This window comes from Folsomia candida, unplaced genomic scaffold, assembly GCF_002217175.1.
Source record: "Folsomia candida strain VU population unplaced genomic scaffold, ASM221717v1 Fcan01_Sc005, whole genome shotgun sequence".
NCBI classification, from domain to species: domain Eukaryota; kingdom Metazoa; phylum Arthropoda; class Collembola; order Entomobryomorpha; family Isotomidae; genus Folsomia; species Folsomia candida.
This window is the reverse complement of record NW_019091197.1, coordinates 3499788-3517483: the sequence shown is the minus strand read 5'-3', so window position 1 is coordinate 3517483 and position 17696 is coordinate 3499788. Positions and strand designations below refer to the sequence as shown.

Genomic DNA, 17696 nt, shown 5'->3' with positions numbered 1-17696 from the left:
CTCAGCTAACGTGTTCATATGTACATATGTACGTCCATATCAGAGGTCGACGCCTCCGATCTCACGCCGCCGCTCCGCCACATACTTACATACGCCGATAGCATTTTACGCGCCGCCGCCGCCGCCGAAAAATTTGATTTCCTATTCCTTTACCATTGCGACGCCGCGCCGCGCCGCCGACGCCGCGTTGGAGACAAATCATGCATTTGATTGAACTCTGATAACTATTTAAAAATTTCCATTACAAAACTTTACGCACGTAGTGTTGCTGATGACACGGTGATCCCGTCACCTCGCTGTGATTAATGGGTTCCAACGTTGTATTAAAAGCACATTATAATAATTGCCATTTAAAATGCATACGTCCACACTGATTGCGTCAACTGGCACAATGTATTAGTACACAATGTAGAAATCGCCAAACAAATAGATGCTTACCTATGTATGTATATTCTAGTGTCGACTAAAATTAATTAATAAATTAGGATTTATTGTCTGAAGTAATAATCATGGATCATGGTAAATCGTGGTCGTCATCTGATTTTGTATGTACGTAATCATTTCATTTCCAAGAAATGTTCCTGTGTTTGTACATCATATATGTACTTATGTATTAGCAAGATTATCCTATTCTTCTTACTTTTTAGAATTTCACGATACAAGCCAAGCCTCATCAGTGATCCAAGACGTAAATCATCCTGATTCAGGGTGAGGAAAAGTATGTAAATGATGGCATGCCCCCTCTTCGTACAAAAGTGGTACACAATGGAAAATTTGGGTTTACATGGCCTCCTTTGTAGAAAAGAATGTCAAACGTTCGCAGAAATGCGAAGATTTACAAAGCGATTGAAAGAATTGTCGTCGTGGCTTTGTAAGTTTTGGAGCGATTTTAACATTGTAAAAGACATTTGGTATTTAGATTGAAATATATATTGTTTGCGTGTACGGCACAAGAAAATTGTATGTAACGTGTAATCTTCATACCCCGGAAAAATATTTTTTTATCCTACCCTACTCATGTTGAGCTCAACACGAGTAGGGTAGGATAAAAAAATATTTGTCCGGGGTATGGTAATCTTGTATTGTGTCTCTTGAAGAGATTTTTGGTATACATTTTTGGGTTTCCTTGTTAAACTAAAAACATGCTTTACTGCTGGGGAATGCCTGCATGTGGCTATCGTATGCATGCATACATATTTATTCGTGGAATCAAATTAGGTCGAGTTAATGTCAGAAGCAAGTTTAAATTTCTACATTTCTTCTTTGTAATTGGTTACTTCTTATAGACAAGTGTGCCATTGGTTGATTTCTGAAATTGTTATGACGATTAACATGCTGAAATCATGAACCAATTAAATCGTGAAGAATCCATGGAGTATGGAGGCAGTTTATAGATAGATGTGGAAATCAAATGTTTTGTTCCTTTTTTACTGTGACCACATTTAGCAATATAAGTATGAATGTTTGTTTGTGCTTATATAAATGTATATATAAATATGCGTATTAATTACTAGCTCCATAATTTACATGTAGCAAAAACGCATGCAATCTAACGAGTTTGGGGAATTGTTCTAATGAAGACTAGATCTATGAATATGAATCTAATGGGTAAATATTTAGCTGTTACATAGCCCACGTATATAAACAGCTAAAAATATTTATATTCTTTGCCATATTCGTACAGCCATATTTTCTGGTCGAGTCTCAGCTCCAGAATTTTGGAAACGAAGCCCATCAAATCCACTGAATGTGTTTGGATCCTCTCCCGACTTAACGTTGACTTAGGTGACTCATCGTCTCAAAAAATCTCACGGCAAAAAACTCAGCGCGAAAGCTTTTTAACATGGAGTACATTACCCGAATGAGCCGAATTATTTTATTATTTCGTACCACTTATTTTTATTTTGGCGTAAAAATCATACGAAATTGAATAATGTAAACGCCAAAATAAAATAAACCGGTGTAAAATAATAAAATAATTCGGCTCATTCGGGTAATGTACTCCATATGATGAACTCAAGTTTACCTACATACCAAAGTTACTTTACACACCATGATTTCAAAATCGTTTTCTAGAACAATAAAATGAAAAATAAAAAATCCGTCGGGTCATTTTGTAGTCAGTAAGTTGATTAATGGGATAGCGATGAGTTTTTTTAAAGAAGATAAGCCAATTCTGTTGATATCAATTTTTCTGAAGGCCTTCGCTCTTTTTGGTATTCCTCCTTCAAAACGGGTCAAAATCTACAGTGCATATTTTTAATAAATTGGTACTGACCTTCTCTACAAAATGACCCGATGGAATTTAAAAATACAGTATGTAACTTATTTAATGCTACGATTTTTAATTTCAAATTCAACTTCAATTTTCCCTAGAACAGGTTGATATTTCAAAATTGTTTTCATACCAATTCTTCACCATATATTGGACTACATTGAGGCCAATTTTCAGAGGGATGGAGATAAAACTGTAGAATACACGAATATTTTAATGTCAAAATATTGCGAATGGCACGTTACATAATTAATGCTACGATACACATCCGGTACAAATTTGCAGTCTTTCCTAAATACAGAGCAGAATTTCGAACGGATAAACAATTCTGTAGTATTTCTGCTACAAATGAAAATAATCTGCCGAATTAAAATAAATAAATAACAAAGGACACCGTTCTCAATATCAAAGTATTGGGAAAGTGACCTCCCTCCATTAATAACGCCTAACTTTAAGGAAACTTTGGATACAATTTAAAATACACGCAGGATCTGTTCCAAGGTTCACCGGAGAAACGGAAACTACAGGACCTGTAGCGAATTGTAACCGTCAGGGTCGTAAACCCGGTAAAACACCACACCCGCACGCGACGATTGTAAAAACAGTGACAATGATGCTTGTCTGTCCGCGCCAGAAATTGCGAAAGATGTTCAAAGTGACCGTTTTACTGCTGTACAACTATGAATGATTAGACACAGGCTGGTATTCGCAGGAATATCTGGGGAAATTCCAAATTCCACACAATACACCTTAGCGAATAATCACAAGAAACGCTTTGCGTGGGCAATGTAAAGAGAAGATGATCCCATGGCTACCGGAAACAATTTTTGTTCTCAGATTAGACCCTAATTCAACTTTTTAGCTCAGATGGAACGATAAGAGTGCGGAAGGAGCCCAAATAAGTCTTAAGAAATTGATTTCTGAGACAAGCTATTAAACATAGCAGAGATAAGGAAATCAGGGCTATTTGTACCGCCAAATCCTGATGTGAAACTTTCGAAATCTTGCAGGGAGATAAAGTTTTGGGGCAGTTTATGTTGCCTCAGTGTAGTAACATTGACGTGCGTCGCTGGGATCATGACCAAAGAGGTTTACCTTGATTTGTTAGAAATAAATATTGGCCAATTCTCAACAAAGACAGACTTTGGTCAGAGATTTATTTTCAGAAACGTCGCATATTAGACAAATATTACAAAAATTATCTCAAAATGCATCAAGGACAATGATACAAAGGTTTTGGACTGAATTTCAAATTTCTTGACCTCCACTCGATCGATCATAACCCAAAAATTCTGCAGCGTCTGGTGACAACATTAAAACTGACAAGCACGGCTCCCCGGCACACCCGTCATCACAGAAAAGTTAACAAACATCGACCGTAGCATAACCGATCGGTTTGTGGATTAGATTACCAAACGATTTCAATCAGTTATTGGGGTCTGACGAAATATTGAACCGCTAATACCCCCGTAGCATTAATTATGTAACGTGCAATTCGCAATATTTTGATATTAAAATATTTGCCGATTTAACAGTTTTATCTCCATTACTTTGAAAATTTGCATCAATGTAGTCCAATATATGGTGAATAATTGGTATGAAAACAATTTTGAAATATCAGCTTGTTCTCGAGAAAATTGAAGTTGAATTTGAAATTAAAAATCGTAGCATTAAATAAGTTACATACTGTACATTCCCAGAGCCGAGAAATGAGTAAAAATGTGCAGATTTTTAGACCTGTGACGTCACAGGCGATGAGTCATCTAAGTCAACGTTAAGATGTGGAGACCATCCAGACTCAGGGACAGAAATAGAGTTTGGAACACTGGTCATCCAGCCAAAATTAACATTGCTGAGTAGATTGCAGCTCTCGGCCTGTACACTTCCAAAATTTGCAGCTAAGCCACCCTCTGCCCTGTAGAATAAGCCTGCATAGCTACTCGACACATTACGCCATATTAAATTTGGCCACAGCGTCTGCGGTGATGGATGGAAAGGCAGCTGAACATATATAAACCCAACCGGAACTATTTAAAAATAAAATAGAACCACAATTTACGTTTCGAAACTCACTTTGCATATTCAAAAACATAAAAAATAATCTACCTGGATTGTCCCTTAATTGAAACAGAATTTCTTGCAGTTCTGGTACCGTCAACGTTGGATTTTTTTCGCAAACGACTAAATTTCGTTTCGAACAGGGAACGTCTTTCCATTTTCCATCCTCAGTAGCATCCAACTCGCCCTGACGCCCAGCTTTGGGAGACATTTCCATGCAGAGATTGGCCGTTTGATTTGTAGGGAATCCGTCATCCCAATTGGTGAAGGACATCCAGTCCCCATCCCGCCAAACGAAATGGGAGTCGTTAAGTCTATCACCGTTTAACCAGATGCTGTTAAGTACCCCTAATTCTTGAAAGATCCACGCATTCAGAAAATCCTGCTCAGGTTGTGATTTTATGGAGATAAGACGTGACGTGTTTAACGGTTCGGTCGGGATTGAGGCACACGTCTCTTCGGCCACTTCCTTCGTTTCAAAGTTGTCATAAAATCTGAGACATTTTGAGTCTTCAAAGGAGATCCAGTCCTCGCCGCACGATGTACCAGCTAAAAGGATTTTTAAATTGGTCATAATGCACGAATTAGAAGCAATATATAATTTCAAGCACCTGTTAATCGAATTTTGTGACCAATTAATACAATAAATACCAAGTAGATTGCGGATGTTAAATGATTGATGGACATAGTGAGGCTAATGTAACGATAGTCGGTCTTCAAGTAACATAAGATGATTAACTTCCCTTATATATATTGGTAATTCTCACTGGATTTTGTGAACTTGGATGAAGGACATTTATATTTCGTAATCCAACATTCTCCAGAATATGTCCAGCTTGTTTTGGACATGTTTCTTTTAATTGAATCAACATATTTACAGAATTTACAATCTCTTTTCCCTAATATGTAATTCAAACAAGTTTCAATCAATTTCATATTACACGAAAAAGTAGCTTGTCGGCATGTAAATACATATTCCATATAACCAATGCTATGCACATGTACATGGTCAGCATAATTTAATTACCGAGGATAGATATAATAAGACATTGTCATTCGATATGGTTTTGTGCATGCAAAAAACTAATATTTAGCATATATAACTTATTGGTTACGTATACATATGCATATAAGGACAATTTGGGAAAAGTGAGAATGGTAGTTTTCTTTAAATTACTAAATATGACTTAAAACCTTCTTTTTACGTAAATACGAATTTAATGCACTCATTTGATTTTGATTAATAGTAATAAATATTTAAATTAATTTTGCGCTGTAACTTGTAGAAAATAATTAAAGCTGCACTTGTACCAACGTTAACCTATGCTTACTTCCACATGGCGTTATGTTTCATGTTGTATCTACCGATATTTATGATGCAATGATGGATCCAATTAAACTATTTATGTCGAACATGTCAAAAGTCACTGTAACTCTTTTATCGTTTAAATAATTCGGTACATGTATTTCAATAGATGTTAAACAGTCCAGGAAATACCAACTGGTATCAATTTCAAGTAACTTCCATTGTGAGATCCCGAAATTGATTTGATTGAATCGAACACGTAACAATACACAATAATTCAATTAATTGAATACAGCACTTACATAAACGCTTGGAATTTATGGTTACGAAATGCCCCTGACATTCATCAAATTTCACAAAATCCACTGCGGACTTTCGTATAAAACGAAAAGCACCCGCCTAATCAAATTCATTAACACAAAACTATTCAGATAACTTCAGTCTGTCCCTTGCACTTAGCCTGTCTTGCAACAAAATGACGCTGACGGCTTACTTCGTTGCAGCCGTGATACTGTGTCAAGTTTTCGAACAAGCGAGTCAGTCCCAAATATAAAAATTATCGGCATGTCACAATTGTTTTAATTGAACCACCTTTGCTACTTATTTAGCTGCTATATCGTGCGGAGGAGACTGGATCTCCTTTGAAGACTCAAAATGTCTCAGATTTTATGACAACTTTGAAACGAAGGAAGTGGCCGAAGAGACTTGTGCCTCAATCCCGACGGAACCATTAAACATAGCGTCTTCTCTCCATAAAATCACAACCTGAGCAGGATTTTCTGAATGCGTGGATCTTTCAAGAATTAGGGGTACTTAACAGCATCTGGTTAAACGGTGATAGACTTAACGACACCCATTTCGTTTGGCGGGATGGGGACTGGATGTCGTTTACCAACTGGGATGACGGTTTCCCTACAAATCAAACGGTCAATCTCTGCATGGAAATGTCTCCCAAGGCTGGGCGTCAAGCCGAGGTGGATGCTACTGAGGATGGAAAATGGAAAGACGTTCCCTGTTCGAAACGAAATTTGGTCGTGTGTGAGAAGAAACCAATGTTGACGGTACCAGAACTGCAAGAAATTCTGTTTCAATTGAGGGACAATCCAGGTCAGACTTAAAAAAATATTATCAATATATTTAGAAACGCAGATTGTAATTATATTTTTAAATATGCAGTTCCGATCGGATTTATCTACGTTCAGCTCCCATTCCATCCATCACCCCAAACGTTATGGCCAAACTTGATTTGGCGTAATGTATATACTAGTACTTATAGCGGTTTATTCTTCCGCACAGAGGGCGGCACGGCTGCTCCCTTTGGCACTGTTCAGACTGAAAGTAGTAACCGGCTGAGGATGAGTAGCGTGAGTTACGCGACAACAACGAGTTATCCGACCTCCATCAATGTTCCAACTTCGGGATGGTCTGGTTACGTAATGAGTGGCGAAAATCCCACTACGTCAAGTGCGTATGATGGGCTAAGATTTCAAAATTCAGGAACTGAAACTCGCCCTAGAAATGCGGCTGTGCGAATATGGGAACGAATATAGCATTTAATTTAAAAATGATGCAACTTTTTCCAAATTGCCACTAACGATACCAAAGGCAGATTAAGCATTTAATAGCAAATGTATACATATCTATGTATGTAAGTAAAACTGATTTTGTAGTTAAATTGTTGTAATTAAATTGCATTATAAACATTATAAACTTCTAACCCGAATAAAAAACTAGGCTACATAATATATGAATTAGTGTCGATCTAATTGCATGGATAACGTTAAGTTATGTACTCCGCCAGACTATGTTTCGTACATACTTGACATTGGGAAAATTAGTTCATGATTAAAAATGGAAAATATCTCAAAATTGAAATATGTAAAATATTTCATGTATTATTATGCTCACTCTTTGTTTCATCTGTGTTACAGCGTTAATTTAAAAATAAAACGTTTATACGAAGAAATATGTTCATATTATCAATTATCGTAGCTGTTTGTGTAAAAGTTGTCATCTTTCTAAACCAGTTGGAAACAAAAGTTGTTCAATGCAGGAAAAATGTGACACCATGTTAAGGCGTCCCATATTTGAAACCCATTGCATTTGTAGTCTCACCATTCCCCAGGTGATGAACCGGGTTAAACGTTTAATACGCACAAATTTTGCAGGTGTGAGTAGGACAATATTTACACTTACAGCTGACTTCATAACTTGTAATTTTGATGAGCAATTAATTAAAAGGGCACTTATTTTTGTATACCTTTCAAAGTAACGACAAAATAGGTAAGACAAGGATCATCTGCACATCGTTTTGCAAGAGTAGCAAGAGTGAAGAAATGATTAATTAATAATTCAAAGTAATTAATTAATTCAATCATCGATATACCTAAATCCGTGATTATTACTAATAAGGAGGTGGACAATAAATTCTGGGCGTCGACTGAGATGGACAACTTGGACATCCACGCGTCAACCAAGGCGCTGATGAATCCTTTGGTACAAATTACTGTCTTAAAATATTAAAATAAATATTAATCACACTTTTCACCACAGGTACTGAACCTCATCTTGTCTTATATGGACGCCCCCACTCTAAAATCCGCCCGATCCGTGTGCACCCTGTGGGCCGACTTGGGCGCCTCATTCCTCGGGAAACAGGTCTCCGTTACCTTTGAGAATTGTTGCCGAAAAGTAATCTCCAAGTCCAAGGAACTGGATTCCCTTCGCCCGGAACTGGCAAGAAGTGTCGGACTGATTATGCTTCCATCACACTGTGATTGGGTTTCCCTACCAAAAAACTTGATCGCCAATTTGCTACATGTTTCCCATCACGTTGTGGAACTCGATGTTACGATGAGCTCAAAATTTGAACCGGCGTTGGAGCAATTGTGGAGGATGCATTACTTCCCGAACCTTCTACATCTCACTCTTACTGTCATTATGATTAAAGTTGGATATCTTAGTCTTTCTGAACATTTGAGTGGTAATTATAACGCAAACCAAGATGATGAAGAAGACGATGTTGAGTTTGTCGTGGTGACCCCAAAAATCCCACAATTTCTGACCTTGCCAAACCTGAAGTCTATCAAGTTAGTAGTCAAGGATCAAAATGACATGATCCAGGACAGGGGAATATCCTCCATATGTCAAGGACTACTCAATTCCTCCCCTAATATTCTACATGTCGCCATTAATGCTAGCTTCTACCCAGACTTCACCCCATGTACGAAACTAGAGACGCTTGTTTACACATTCATCCGATTCGACGACTTCTGGGTAGATGAAGAAGTGTACGTCGACGTTCCCAAGTTGACCAGGATGTTGGACACTTGCCGAAATTATTTGACCAGGTTGACTCTGAGTTGCGACACTGACTGGGAGCTTGCGCAGCCGCCGGTAATCAATTTCGAACACATGTTCTCCCCTCTGTGGCATTGTGATTGTGCATATTTATTCAATTTGGTTATAATTATTATGCTAATTTTATGTAGATTTTAATGCTCCCCTCAATCCCAAATCTGATGGCAATCGAGATCATGGATATGCAACCCTTGGGGAATTTTTTGCATTCTGTTCATCTCCCAAATCTAACTCAAGTAACCTTCTCTGGTTACAATAACGGATATTTTAGTCTGACCGATATATTTAAAAATTTTCATCTACCCCACGCCGGGATTACGTCGCTTGACATGGAAACCGTTTACTTTAATGAGGTTGAAACTGCCACCAAAATCGCTCGCCTGTTTCCGTCAGTAAAAAAATTGCGATTAAAGTTCGTCATTTGCGAGGATGAGACTGATTTCTTGGAACTAAGGGATACCTTAGGATCTTTCGCCACATGGAATTTGACCTCTGCATTGGTAGAGATTGAGGACGTTTGTGATTCGACTTACGTCAGGGCCGTATTGCTAGGTTTGGTGACTTGGAAGGGTAAACTGGAATATCTTCATTTTAAAATCGGGATAATTTATTAATTGGCTTCGATTTTCTAATAGCTCTGACACCGATAGCAGTTAAATTTGTGGGATTGGATGGGAAATTTGGTCCCAGGTTTGTCCTAAACTATGAGATGGAAGAGATTCTGCTGTCGTGCAGGTCACTGAGATGGATTGAAATGTCACGTTTTCGGGTGAGTTCCAATGTAGCAAAGTTATTAATTTTATGCTTCATCAATAATTGGTAAATATTTACATTTTTTATCTATCGTTTAATTAAATTTAGATGGAGGAGGAGAAGAGGATCGAGTTTGAAGAATTTATTGAGGAACACGCTCTCCCGATTACTTTGTCGCGTTGGGAGGAATAATTCCGTATTTAAGCATTCATTATTTGCGTATTATTGCAGATTTTCACAAAGTTAAAGGGTCTGATACATACATATGCTGTTTAATTAACTTAACTGCAGATATTTAATTTGCTCGTATTCCAATGTTTTACTTTTTCAAGAATGATTACTTTCATGTTTATCTCGTATCGAGTAATTAATACATTATATATTTGTACATAATGTGTTAACAGCAATTAATCAACTATTAATCTTACAGTTGATTAACAAAACACTGTAAAACTTAGTTTATCCAACGCCTGACAACGCAAATTACATACAAATCTCGCGTTGACATTGTCCCCATTCTAATAAATTTACTTCTTGTATTCCAGACTTCTTCTCTTCCTACTTGCTCAATTTATACATAATTGAAGACTTGTGTATGCATACATGCATGCATGTACTTGTTATTTTTAGTTGTGAAATTATTTCCCTGCCTTATCAACAGTTTAATTTGAATAATATGTAAACGAATTCGCATAATAATTATGTATGTGTATTGAACAGTGATTAATTAGCTTAACTGATTGCTGATTTTGGGCGTGGGCAACAAACCAGTATATGGATACAACTGCATGCAAATGAATTGTAAAGGATCAGTGTCAATAAAATATGTAATTAGTTTACCACCTGCCTTTCTCTTTGAATACGTCAACCTGATTTAAATTACTGACCACAAAAAAATCCTACCTCACACTCTACGTATATGAACGCATGTATGTATAAATAGACGCCTGTATTTGCACCTCTTGCTTCGTGTGACGAGGTATTATTTCCCACAACTGAAATTATTTGTCATGTGTGTTTTCATAAATATTAATAAAAATATATAATTAGTTTCCAATGGGCGTGAAATCTTGTCAAATTGTGGTATGTTGTTTATTAATTATAATTACATCAATTCTAATTGAAAAGCTGTGCATGATTTTTCTATTCAGGTTTATATTATCATTGCATCGGGGTCAGTAACTTTTGTCATCGCGAGACCAACAAATCCCCTCGGCCTGGATGGTCATCATCCCCTCGTTTATCATCCTTCCGACCTAACCAGTGAGATAGTTGTCCACGCTGCCCACGAGATCAGTGATAACCCTGGTTATGGTGGTGAGTCATTGAATTTAATGAGGAAATTTGCGCAGTCATTTGTAACTTGTAAAATCCGTAAGTTTTACAAAATAAGCAATTTTACAAACTTTTACAAAATTAAAAGAGGCTCTTGATATGAGAAAGTTTACAAAAATTGGTGAGCTCGTTTTCTTTAGAAATATTTATAAAATTTTGTAAAAGATTGTAAGTTTATGGAATTTCCGGATTTTATGATTTTACTGAGGCCTGCGTGATTTACCTCGTTGTTTTAAATTTGAATTTTCTAAAATCACAAATTGGAATATGTAATTATTAAATTTAGGTGGTGACCCGAGATTTTTTAAACGACCTGTGGTATTAAACACAACTTTAAATATATTTAAATAAAAATATCCTGCAAAGATGTGCCTATTAACAATATTTTCTGACATGCAGCGTATAGAGCGGAAGGGACCCAACCGGGTCAAAGTCTGTCCTAAACATGACCTCTCCAGATGCATGGCGCAAGTCTACGACGTCAACCAATTCAATGTCCAACCAAGATATTAATTTGAAACCGTGGAAATTTTGTTATATTCATAGTTTACTTTAAATTTATAAAATAATATTTTAGCTTTCATGTACAATTAATATACTGTGTGCAAATTGCATTAAAAATGGAGACACACTTCTCAACACCGATATTATCAGATAGATATTACATTATTAGATTAAACATTTGCATTATTAGATATATTACATTATTTCTAATAGTTATTTCTAATAATATAAGCCATCAAATAGTTAATTAATGCAGGATGCTTAATCATTTAATAAAACATTTTGGAAGAAACATTTTGCAAAAATATAAATACAAAAGGCGTTAGGACATGGTTTTGACGAATTCATACCTTAATTGCGGGATGGTTTTTAGTCGTAGAGATTTCTAACTTTTTTTATGTGAAAGCCCATGTCTCAAACTATAGGTAAGCCTATCTGGCTTCCGATTTTGTGTACTCTGCGAAATGAGGCAAGGTCAAATTTGGAGAGGTGTCCTTTTTTAGTTTTCCAAACCAGTGTTCTTACAAAATGGCGTCGAACAAAATATTTTTTTCTGAGGTCCTGATGCAAAAATCTTCTTTGCGACTATTATCAAGGGACTTAGCATGCTTTTCACTATATAAAACCACGTTTGCCTTATGCTTATCTTTTAAGTCCGTTTTGCAGTCTAATTTCATACTTGTCCTAATGGAATGCGCTCTTTAACGCAACTCTTCCACTTTTAAGGCCCCCACATTTTACGACTTTGATGCTAAAAATCCCTAACGTGGTTTTTATCCAAGGTACATATAGTATATTGCATTGTAAGTACTTTTGACAAAATTTTGATAAGTGGTTATACCCCACGGACTGAGTTTTCATCAGACCTTATAAACTTTTTGGAAAAGTTCCCGTCGTTTTCGATGTCGAACTTCAGAAATAATTTAACTAACCAAAACGCAATAATTTTATTATTTTGTCACTTGTACCTTGTAGATAAAATAGTTCTGCAGTAGGGGACACAAAAAGATTAGTAAAATTTATTTTCGAAAAAATTTTATCATTAATTTTCCAAATAAGTTCACGAGTTTTTTAGGATTCCGCGACAGCTGATTAGCTAGGGTCGTTCTCCAAAACTGTTTGCACAAAATCTTCACTGTTTAATTTAATATTACTTGGGACACTTAGAGCTTTGCCCTCAAACTTCATTTGCCCGAGTGGGTCCGCTTTGAAGGTCAGCAGGTCAATTTTCCTGTGCACGGTCCGATTTATCAATTTTCATGAAATAGTATCAGCGACGATGGAGGCCCAACGTTAAGTAATTCGTGTAGATTGTTTTATTATTACATGCAATGATTATCTAGGGTTGTAATATTAACAATCATTCACCTCTGACCTCTTAGGTTATCATGCTATATGAGTAATTCAGTTTGGAAAGTGTTTTTTTTGGCTCCTTCCAACTCTGGGGGCCCTGGAGGGGGCATTTATAAAGCTATCGGCCTAAAATTTTAAATATATCTTTTTGAGAGTATTATCTTGCAACTTACCAAAAATCAGTGCAAAATTCAACTCCCCGCCAGAGATATTCACCCGTGAATTCGTCAAAACCATGTCCTAACGCCTTTTGTCTTTACATGTGATATGCAATGCAAACAAGAACAAAGTGACACTGTACCAAAATGAGACGCGGAAAATGGGAAAAATCTGCAACCCGACTTCATATTCACTTCACGTCCGGTCAGGTGTCCGAATAAAAAAACTATTCATTAATTCCAGAATTAATTTCTCATTAATCTCATCTTATTGTAAATTATACTACGAAAATGGACACGTTTTCCTATCCTGACATGTACCCCATGTTTAGGCAGGTTTGCAAATTCAAACAACACAAATCCCGTCAATTTGACTCAATTAATCTTAATTACAAAATTATCCATTTACATAATTAATTACAAATAAATGATTTGAATTATAAAACCAGGTTCGAGGAAAAAGTCTATTTCCTCCCCAGCGAAAAAGAAACGGACAAAATGAAATCGTGTCCGGAGTCGTGACCCACCTGCATAAAAATCAATTTGGGATGGTTGGTGGCGAAATATTCTTCCACACGAGGTCAGTGACGTTGTTCTACTTAAAAATTAATTTCTGTCCAATTCACTACATGTTCATACTACTATTTTTAGTGCTGTCGTCGGCCCTTCTCCAGTCAATATTGGTGACGACGTCGTCGTCGAAGTGGAACGTGTGGAGGCTGGAATGCCGTTCAATCTGAATGCTGTCCAGGTCCAAATAATTGATCGAAGCATCATTCCACTCGAACCGTGGCGTATACGCCATGGTATGCTCAGTAATTATTGATTTATGGCATAATTAAACATTATATCTCAGGCGTAAAATTATTTACTGTAGGCACTCCACCCTGGGAGATTCGACAACAACAAGGTCAACGTCAACGTCAACGTCAAGATGGACGGGTACTCAGGTTAAATGTCGATCAGGACGAACCAGACTATTTAAACGGACAGCGGTATTACAGTTCAGCTAGATCAGTTCAGGTGCCATATCTTGATGACCCGATAGAGGCAATTGAAAATTTCGGATGGCAATCAGCCTCTCCCTCGCCACAGCTGGGTCAGTTTTCTGACTACCCTACATTTTTTTCTAATCCACTGCACACTGGGTCACGGTTGGGGGCAAGTTCTACCATGACATCGGGACAAGCAAGGTCACTCGGTACTGGAGGTAATCCTTCTTCTGGACAAAGGAGATCAATCAGTGCAAGAATTGATCGGAATTCAGCTCGTCCAATTAGTAACGCGGGGTCGGTTGACATGCAAGGTCATCAAGAAGACAAAATGAGTAAGAATCAAAAGCGCAAACGTAACAAACGGCGAAATAAAATGTTGAGGGCACTACAGGGAAATAATGCCTAGTTAATTTGATGACAGTTTATATTGGATACTTGAATACTTTATTAACTTACAAATCTAATCGTTACATAAAAATTGATAGTTAACAATTAACTGTTATTATTATTTAACTAATTTATACTTAAAAGTTAGCGTAACTAACTGTTAAGATATATGACATTAACAATTATTATTTTAATTTGTTCCTTGTTCACTTGGATAAGTTTGTCTTGGTGAGAAATAAATTTGACCCTGAGTATCTAAACTAACTTGTATTCTAAATTAAAGCAACATTTTACATTCGAGTTTGCGGTAACTAATATTTTTACGTCAACTCAGCTAGCAAATTACGTCCTTCGCCCATAGACACATTAATAATTATCTTTTCAAGCACATACCTTTATTCATGAGATTATTGTACATACATATGTACATACATATATCGTAGCGTCTACCAACTTATAAAGGCAAAATCTAAACTTTTTTGTTTTGTGATAAATAATGGAGTTATACATGTGTATGTGTTAATTCAACGGTATCTTTAAAATTATGCTCATGAATATGAATCCTCACAATATTATTTAGGCATTGCATATTAGTGGACTTTGGAAACAAAAGTTACATATTTATTTACACCAGCCCTTACGCAAACCGAGATGTCTTACACATACAAATGCATATGTACATATGCAAAATTTTTGCACTGCAAATTTATTTATGTAGCATCACCCACGTCTCACTAATCCTTAAATTTTTCTGTTTTGTGTAGTGCTTGGACATATCATTAATATTGTGCGATATTATTAGTGTTAATATTATCATTTTGTTTTCTGGACATCGTATCGTATGATCATATTTATGTATGACTCACTCGTACATATTTCTCTTACGACCTCATTGAAGCAATCCGACCAACTAAAGTACATTCTGCTTGATGATGAATGAATCAGTCATTTGCACTTATGAAAATACGTACGACTTATCACCTTCCATTTATAATTAATTATGTACTTAAATATGTGACACATCGACAAAAATTTACAGTGCCGTACATACACATGTACTTTGTTAAAACAATTGAAGTTTTGGTAATATTTATGTATGTTGAATGCGCATTGCGTGGTTATTTGCCATTCAATTTAAGTTCCATATGTAAATCAGGCGTACCTATGTATTTACGAACAGGGTTAGAAAAAATCCTCATCAAAATGAGATTTTATGTGATTTGATATTTCTGTGATTATGAGGTAAAATGGAACAACTTTCTTTAATTTAGTTAAACCACCTTAGCATTCGGATTTAACATAAATGCTTAGCAGTGTGTTTTGATCAACTTTCATGGTTAACATATCATATGTTACATATGTATGTATGTACCTACAAATCAAATGAAAAATGCAACTTTTTTCTAATCGGCTCAAGTCACATGCATATGTAGCAAACTGCTCAAAATTTCATGCCGAATCTCAATATCCATCTATTTACATAGTTAGTATGCATTTTAAAGAACCTATTTCTCTTTCCACCAGTGGATAATTATAATATCCTAAATCACAGAAATCAGGCGAAGAAACCACAGGGTGTGAAAATTACAGAAATCACACCTACCTAAATCACAAAGTGTAATCATCACAGCTCAAACCCTTTCTATGGATGTTAGGATAACTAATAAACACTTCAAAAAAGAGTAATCGTTTCGTCGTGGAACAATTCCAGATAAACGTCGCCACATTAATTATGCAGGATATGAGCAATATGTATGTGACAATGAGCAAAGTAAACCTGATAAGCACATAACAGATAACAGATAAGCCATGTACCTCACTAACGTCTTCCTTTGCATAAAATGTTTCCAACCTTGGTTTCACTTTCCACTCGTTGCCCATCCCTGGAATAAGAAACTTTTCCAAATTTTTGCAAACAAATTTTTCCAAAATGAAGTTCACGCACGTATTCACCATTGCAGTCGCAGTTATTTTCGCCTTTACCGTCATCCCATCGACCGAAGGTACATACCTGATTTGCCACCAAATAAGTTTCTTAAAATACAAATTTCCTCAAATTTTTACAATTTTTAATTTTTAGCCTTCAACTGTTACAATTGCGTCTACCTACAAGGAAATAATGCCTCGACGTCACAATGTGAAAACAAACCGAAGGACTTAACGCCGATATATTGTGGCTCAAGGAGCGCAGAGGGACCTATGAGTAAGATTGAATCGCAAAACGAATGTCATTAAATTGTAATCCTAATTAAAACTCATATTTTACACTTTAGCTGCTACCCTGATTCCCGGCTACACCCAGAATTCGGTTCGGTCTCCGAAAAACCTTTGCGGGAAAGGGACGGGAAGTTACAACAGTAAGAAGGTCGTTTTAAGGGCGTGCGTTCCATACGCGGAAAGTAGTCACGATGGAAAATGCAATAAGTACTACGACTGGAGAATCACGTTCCAGAATGGAAGCTACATTGATTTTCGAGGCAATGGCACCAACGCCTTGAACACTTGTTTGTGCTCGAAAGACAAATGTAACGGAGCAAACGGGCTGCACTCTGGGGTGACCGTGGCTGTTTTGGGAACGTTTTTGACCTTATTGAGGAAATTGTATTAAATAATAATAAGTTTTTTAAATGAATAAAAATTGACTATTTAAATATATGATCGTAATTATTTTGCATGCTAAAATGTATACTTACTTTTGTACATGTTACCTATCCAGAAAAATGCACCATATGCATATCGAGCATGGGTAACTTTTTTTGTGAGATAAATAAATCATTAAGTAGGGACATTTCAAAAAAATTTCATTAATTGCATGCAACTCTCGTGTCCAAAATTGCATACGCAATTTTGGACACGATATTTTATATATGCACAAATACACATATATTTTATATATATATTTATATATATATAATATATAATATATATATATATATATATATTTATATATATATATACATATATTTTATATATGCAATATTTTATGTATGCACAAATACACATATATATATGTCAGTATATATATAATATATATACATGCATACATAATTATAAGCAGTTTAAGTTGGCAGTTTAAAATATTTTGTACGTACATATATGTATCAATAGTGTACAAACGTAAACTTAAAACATCAATTACAGTACTTACAATATTTGCGCATGTGTAATTATCTGCATTCTAGCATAGTAAACAAAGAAATGTTTGATGAGTA

General features: G+C 36.0%; 3 protein-coding genes across 6 annotated transcripts; all 3 read left to right on the top strand.

Moving 5' to 3' along the window:
* Window positions 1-7772: 7772 nt before the first annotated feature.
* LOC110850117 lies at window positions 7773-11732 on the top strand. Of its 3 annotated transcripts, XM_022097599.2 has the most exons (10): window positions 7773-7922; window positions 8052-8135; window positions 8193-9035; window positions 9131-9569; window positions 9635-9768; window positions 9861-9948; window positions 10298-10835; window positions 10904-11069; window positions 11374-11405; window positions 11487-11732. In XM_022097599.2, the coding sequence occupies exons 2-6, from the start codon at window positions 8085-8087 to the stop codon at window positions 9942-9944; spliced, it is 1551 nt and encodes a 516-aa protein (XP_021953291.1). In that variant the 5' UTR covers window positions 7773-7922; window positions 8052-8084; the 3' UTR covers window positions 9945-9948; window positions 10298-10835; window positions 10904-11069; window positions 11374-11405; window positions 11487-11732. The 3 variants fall into 3 exon arrangements, with proteins under 3 accessions (XP_021953291.1, XP_021953290.1, XP_035707907.1); XM_022097598.2 differs by having other exon boundaries at window positions 9861-10835; XM_035852014.1 differs by lacking the exon at window positions 7773-7922 and having other exon boundaries at window positions 7937-8135; window positions 9861-10835.
* A 1528-nt stretch (window positions 11733-13260) lies between these two features.
* On the top strand, window positions 13261-14745 carry LOC110849896. Of its 2 annotated transcripts, none has more exons than XM_035852123.1 (4): window positions 13261-13434; window positions 13552-13682; window positions 13754-13908; window positions 13980-14745. In XM_035852123.1, the coding sequence occupies exons 2-4, from the start codon at window positions 13651-13653 to the stop codon at window positions 14501-14503; spliced, it is 711 nt and encodes a 236-aa protein (XP_035708016.1). In that variant the 5' UTR covers window positions 13261-13434; window positions 13552-13650; the 3' UTR covers window positions 14504-14745. The 2 variants fall into 2 exon arrangements, with proteins under 2 accessions (XP_035708016.1, XP_021953060.1); XM_022097368.2 differs by having other exon boundaries at window positions 13261-13438.
* Window positions 14746-16326: 1581 nt separating this feature from the next.
* LOC110849952 lies at window positions 16327-17137 on the top strand. Its single transcript, XM_022097435.2, has 3 exons — window positions 16327-16487; window positions 16565-16687; window positions 16758-17137. The coding sequence occupies exons 1-3, from the start codon at window positions 16415-16417 to the stop codon at window positions 17090-17092; spliced, it is 531 nt and encodes a 176-aa protein (XP_021953127.1). The 5' UTR covers window positions 16327-16414; the 3' UTR covers window positions 17093-17137.
* Window positions 17138-17696: the final 559 nt, after the last annotated feature.

Bases quoted from the DNA above. Each gene is read 5' to 3' on its own strand.
- LOC110850117 (XM_022097599.2), top strand. From the start codon at position 8,085: ATGGACAACTTGGACATCCACGCGTCAACCAAGGCGCTGATGAATCCT. The intron at 8,136-8,192 runs GTACAAATTACT...TTTTCACCACAG, and splicing joins AGGCGCTGATGAATCCTTTG to GTACTGAACCTCATCTTGTC. The intron at 9,036-9,130 runs GTAATCAATTTC...AATTTTATGTAG, and splicing joins GGGAGCTTGCGCAGCCGCCG to ATTTTAATGCTCCCCTCAAT.
- LOC110849952 (XM_022097435.2), top strand. From the start codon at position 16,415: ATGAAGTTCACGCACGTATTCACCATTGCAGTCGCAGTTATTTTCGCC. The intron at 16,488-16,564 runs GTACATACCTGA...TTTAATTTTTAG, and splicing joins CGTCATCCCATCGACCGAAG to CCTTCAACTGTTACAATTGC. The intron at 16,688-16,757 runs GTAAGATTGAAT...TTTACACTTTAG, and splicing joins GAGCGCAGAGGGACCTATGA to CTGCTACCCTGATTCCCGGC.
- LOC110849896 (XM_022097368.2), top strand. From the start codon at position 13,394: ATGGACACGTTTTCCTATCCTGACATGTACCCCATGTTTAGGCAG. The intron at 13,439-13,551 runs GTTTGCAAATTC...TTATAAAACCAG, and splicing joins TGTACCCCATGTTTAGGCAG to GTTCGAGGAAAAAGTCTATT. The intron at 13,683-13,753 runs GTCAGTGACGTT...TACTATTTTTAG, and splicing joins GAAATATTCTTCCACACGAG to TGCTGTCGTCGGCCCTTCTC.